The 5,737-nt window shown below is 36.3% G+C and overlaps 1 protein-coding gene across 1 annotated transcript; it reads right to left on the bottom strand.

Moving 5' to 3' along the window:
* Positions 1-272: 272 nt before the first annotated feature.
* LOC113738523 (NADH dehydrogenase [ubiquinone] iron-sulfur protein 5-B-like) lies at positions 273-2,316 on the bottom strand. The gene is made up of 2 exons (XM_027265762.2): positions 2,030-2,316; positions 273-612 (listed from the first exon to the last, which is right to left on the bottom strand). The coding sequence occupies exons 1-2, from the start codon at positions 2,177-2,179 to the stop codon at positions 514-516; spliced, it is 249 nt and encodes an 82-aa protein (XP_027121563.1). The 5' UTR covers positions 2,180-2,316; the 3' UTR covers positions 273-513.
* Between the last annotated feature and the right edge of the window lie 3,421 nt (positions 2,317-5,737).

Below are 5,737 nucleotides of genomic sequence, written 5' to 3'. Positions count from 1 at the left end.
ACAACCAATCTCAAAACTCAATTCGGTGCACATCCATTTTATTACTGGTCAGAAATAATGACTTGATTCTCATTCGCTTCAAATTTCTAACATCAATAATAAGTTTTCTTTGAAATGCTATAGCATCCAGATCACCAGACTGGACACGATAAGCTTCTATGATTGGTTATGCAGCCAATACATATCTTGCATCCTAAAAAAGCAAAAGAATTCTCTACCTCACAGGTTGCGATTGCTGAAAGTAAAAGCTACCCAGGTGAAACCTTCTGAAATTCAACATAAGTAGTTTATGTGTCTATGGTTATTTTATCAGCACTCATCCATAAACCAAAGAAATAACTATGTATCTTCCTCTGCAAGGAAATTTGTTGTATCTTGCAAGAAACAAAGACAATTGACAAATACAAAATGTTTTGTTTCCATCGCTGACAAGAAAAATACAACTGATTTGGCAATTATTTCAAAAGATTCAGTAGTCGAACATTTACCGCCCACCCTCTCAAAATACATTTATCAGTGATGACTTCCACCATGTCCACCATCCTCACCTTTCTGCGTAGCTGCTCTTAGCTGTCTCTGCTCCTCCTTGTAGATTCTGTTTCTACGTTGAAACTGCAGCAAAAGCAATATTATTTACTTAAGCAAAAAAAAGATGGTTAGAACCAGTGCCAGAACCAGATACTGTTGAGCCTGCGCAATTACCTTCCCCACCAAAAACCCCCAACTCAACTTTGATAAAATCACAATGTAGGTTCAGAAAATTTGGAAATTCTTTCAATTACATCATACTTGCTCTCTCCACACCCCCCCCCCCCCCAAAAAAAAAATCCCCTCCCAAAGCTAAAGTGTGCACTCCCTTTTATAACAACATTGCCCCCTTAAAATTAAAATTTTCATAATCATTACCTTTCACAAGAGTGTTGGACCTATTTCAAGTTAAATAAAAATGTCCTCTAGCGAAACAAAACGTTCAATGTTCTGCAACTCTAACAAACAGAATGATCTTTATGGCTAAATTTAGTTACATTTCAGACTTTTAAGTACATGTAACACACACATCTATCTATTACTGTTATCACATCCTACGTGACAGTCAAGGATTGCATTGGCTATAAAAAGAGAAAATAATAGAAATGGCAGTTGGCTATACATCCCTGTTGGAGTTGAATGCCTATCAAACACAAGACAACCCTTCAGCTTCTTGTAAGGCACCTAAGAGAAGATCATTTTGAACAACGTTGGAATGAAGTACAAATTTCCAAGGACAGAAAAGGACTAAGAGGACTCCCAAAAAGTATTCTCAAGATAAAACTGAGCACAATCAGATATTAACAACCCTACACTTTCATGGTAAACTTCCAGATCCTGTCAGTGCATTTTATTCGTGTCCATGTTATGAAACATCTCGAGTGTAACTTCACATCCCAGCCAACCGCTTTTCATTTCTTTTGAGATCAGATGACCCATAGCTAGCTAATCTTACTTCTTTTAGTATCTGGCACACCAACTATAGTACATTTCATATCATTTCAGGTACTTTCCTTTACATGAACAGCTCACATAAGCGTGCACTAAGCTTGTTGCATCAAGAAACGGGGTTTGCCCACAGTTCCCTTATTCTCAAAATATCTCCTTCATCACCTCTCTTTAGCTTCTTTTCATCCAATAACTTTTTCCGAGAACCTATTGAGTTACTGAAACCAACCGCTTCGCTCAATATACGACAGAAATCCAGTAGACAGCGAAGAAATGTAGAACTAGTTTCTTTTTTTACTTCTATTCCCCTATGCCAGCTCCCTAAAACATTTTCAGCAATTTATCGTCCATAAGACCTCCAACCAATATCATCTCGAAGCTCCAATTAACTTCTTCAGTTTGATACACAAAATCCCACCAAAAAGAGCCCTAGTTAAACTAATCATTTCAGGAACCGCAAAAATTACAACCAAAACCTTGCATAAACACTGAAACAAAGCAAAACAGATCGCAGAAAAATAAGGAAAAAAACAAGGATCGGAGAAAAGGAGACCTCTTTAGAGTGGTGGAGACACTCGAAATAGTCTTCTCTGAGAAGAGCGCAATCCTTGGGTTCTCTACAACGAGACATACATTCACTGAAATCCATCCAGAAATCGTAGCATCTTCCTTTGTTCCCCGTTATTCCCCAGCCGGACGCCATTGCTTTCTCCTCCGCCGCCGCTTCGGTGCTGCTTTCGCCGCTCGGTTGTCACTTCTAATTCCGGATCGGATGGTCTAAGGATATTTTCGGGATTCCAATTTCTTTTATTTATTTGTTTAATTAGAGACGAAATTATGGCAGTGCCCTTTTCTGAAGTGTGGTACTGTCCTTTATACATTAATTGGAAAAAAAAAATTGTAATATACACTGTAATGAATCTAATGTGACGCGTGTGAGATAAAAAAAAATAATTAAACTGAAATAATGTAAAGGATAATAAAAGAACGCGTAAATTATTAAGGAGGCAGTTCAAATTTCAGGTTGCAAAGGTTTTAGATTTTAATCCCTCTTTTCTTTTTCCACTTCTTGAATATCGCTCATTCCTTACTAAAATCTTTTAAAAAAAAAAACGTGTTAAAGCAACATATTTTTAATTTCATAATTCAGAAAAAATATTTAGGGAATAATACAGAAAATTTTTTTTCCAATAATAAGATTTACTTCCAATTCCAAGATATTGGCTTTGGAGAGGAATACAAACATGCACTTAATTTTCATAATTTAATTCTTGAAAGTGTTATTGCACATTGATCACTCAAATCAAAAGTTTTAGTGTTTAATTTTGAAAGAGGATGTAGAATCTCAACCTAATTTAAATTATTTCTGTTTGTTGTGAATGATTTACCTATTAGCCCAAACATCTGTTTTAGTAAGATAAGTGCTCTACTTACATGGGCACTAAACAGACATGTTTTTGAGTTTTCCTGCCTCTGATTACATAGTCAGATTAATCATGGGCACAGCTATAGGCCAAAATGTCTGGATTTTCTATAGCATTTTGCTTGACACTCTTGCGCTATAGCTGCTAGTTGGCCACCAATTGATAGTTCCTCTTGTTATTTTCTGCATGTTAGGTACCTTGCGTTGGGCTTAATTATGGATCATTGTTGTCTTTTGCAGACCTATGACCAGTTCATCATCCAAAAGCTAGGCAGATGGTATATGGTGGTTATTAGTTGAATGCTTGCCAGAAGATACTATGATTGGACTAATAATTCTGCTCTTTCTCCATCCAGAAAAGGTATAGTGGGTTGGTGTGCCACAATATTCAATTCAATAGAAGCTAATTGACTGTTGGCAATCAATGGTTCCACTGAACAATCAATTAGGCAAGTTTTATTGGACAGAAAATATTAAATTTGTTTCCTCCAAAAGGACTTAAGGACTTGATGAAAGTCTTCCATTTTATTTTATTTTATTTTTTGCTTTAGCACCCAATATCTTCACCCTTACTCTCATAGTGAGACTAATCCGGATTCGTTCAGGGAGCGTCCACAAATTTTGACTCTTACTTAGAGATGAAGACGTGGCCTATAACATTTTAAAACACTACATGCAGGAGTCGAACTTTTGTTAGCATTAGTAACCCGGTTACCGGTCTGCAAATTTCGACTCTTACTTAGAGGTGAAGGCATGGCCTACAACCTTTTAAAACGCTACATGCAAGAGTCGAACCTTTCGTTAGCATTAACAACCCACTTACCAGTTGCCCCAAACTCATGGGTTAAAGTCTTCCATTTGTCATTGCATTACATTTTCGGCAGATGAATATCTCAATATAAATCAATTCCTTGGAAATTTGATGTTTATTTGGAAAAGGAATTAGATATCTCAAAAACCAACATAAAGCACACAAACAAAAATTGCACCAAAGGCTTCGAATCAATTGCATTGATGCTCCCTATCAAGGTCTCTACAACCCCTGAATTGTTGAGAAAAAATCAAGTCAAAACCACCAAGCACAAAAAAAATAGAAATTAGAACTGCAATACAAGAAGTTTTTGAGAGGTTGAGAACTAACGTCATAATCAAGTCCCTCGAGCCAGCAAGCTTGGCCTTTGCCATTGATTCTGCCAAGTATTAAAGGACAGTGCTTCGAATTGAAGCATAGAAATTGGAAAGAACAAAATAAACTAAATCAATTGAGTTGAATTTACTGGCCAAAGTAACAGAAAAGGAAACCTTACCACGTTAAAATAGTGCCTAGCAAGCATTTGCATGGGCAGGAGTAGGGGTGCAAACGAGTTGAGTTGAGCCGAGTTTTGGTCTAATTGAGCCGAGCCTCTAGTTAATTTTGTGAAGCTCGACGAGTTCAAAATGTCAAACTCGAGCTCGAGCTTAAAAAATAATAATAATAAATTTATTTTTAAAAAATAAAAAATAATTATTTATTTTTTTTAAAAAAATAAAATAATAATTTTTTAACAAATAATAAAATATTAGGGATATATGCGTAATTTTACTATTAAAATAAATAAAATAAAATAAAAAATATATATATATATAATTGAGCTTGCGAGCGAGTTTAATGTTTTTGAACTCAAGCTCAAGCTCGAGTTCAACTTAATTAACTCGAGCTCAATATTGATTAAGCTCGAGTTGAGCTCGTACTCAAGTCGCTCGCGAGCGGCTCGATTCGTGAACACCCCTAGGCAGGAGGGAAAAATTAACCTAGGAAAACAACACAATTAACGCGAAGGAGCCAAGCATGCATGAACCAAATACTAGTGAATAGGATATTTGTGATTGTATGTGACATTTCACTGTTATTGTTCTTAATTCATTTGGTGTATTGTAATATTTTTTTTATTTGTGTACATCAAATCTTATACGAAGTACATGTATTTACATACACATTTTGACATAATGCAACAATTAGGCATAATTACACCATATTTACATACCTGTCCAACAAGATCCTTCATTCTTAGGAGGTGGAGGTGCACATGGGATTCTCAATGCAACTTTTCAGTCACTATTCAGTGCAAACTTCTATATTTATGTCAAGTATAGCGGCACGGTGAATTTGGCATCGGATAGTGATACTTCAGTGCCAACTTCTATATTTATGCCAAGTATAGTGACAGGGTGGATTTGACACCGGATAGTGTCACAAAAAATCCCAACTAGATGGAGGTGTAACCCTGGGAAGACAAAGCTTTGGAAAATTACACACATATCCTGTTAAACAAGAAAACAGCTCTCCATCTATAATAAATGGGGGAGGATGAATAACTCTTTATCCTTATTCGCCCTGGCTGCGGTGGAGAATCAAGAATGATGGGCATCTATTCTGTTTGGAAAAGACCCTAGCACTAGCAGCGAAATTGCCTCTGATCTATAAAAACAAAAACGGCCAAATTCAGAGGAAAGAAAAAGATGGATTTCATTTCAACTGAAATTTGGTTATTCACCATGTACATGGATCCCTGCTAAGCATCCATGGCTGAATGGTTAAAGCGCCCAACTCAGACTATTCAAATTAAAATTCGATTCTTGTTCTATATCAAATTCACCAGCTAAAGGTAGGGAGGGAGCAGTGGTGGGAGAAGGGAAAGGTAGATGAACATAAAAGCCAGGAAGAGAAGGGTAGTACGTACGCATAAAAGGTAGATGAACATAAAAGCCAGAAACTAATATGTTGTTTACTACTATAACTAAATCCTTTAGATAGCTCCTAACGTTTGATAGTTGCCTTGACTTGATTAATAAGGCACA

This window comes from Coffea arabica, chromosome 4c (genome assembly GCF_036785885.1).
Source record: "Coffea arabica cultivar ET-39 chromosome 4c, Coffea Arabica ET-39 HiFi, whole genome shotgun sequence".
Lineage (NCBI taxonomy): Eukaryota > Viridiplantae > Streptophyta > Magnoliopsida > Gentianales > Rubiaceae > Coffea > Coffea arabica.
Note: the sequence above shows the minus strand (reverse complement) of the source record. Positions and strands in the feature narration are given on the sequence as shown.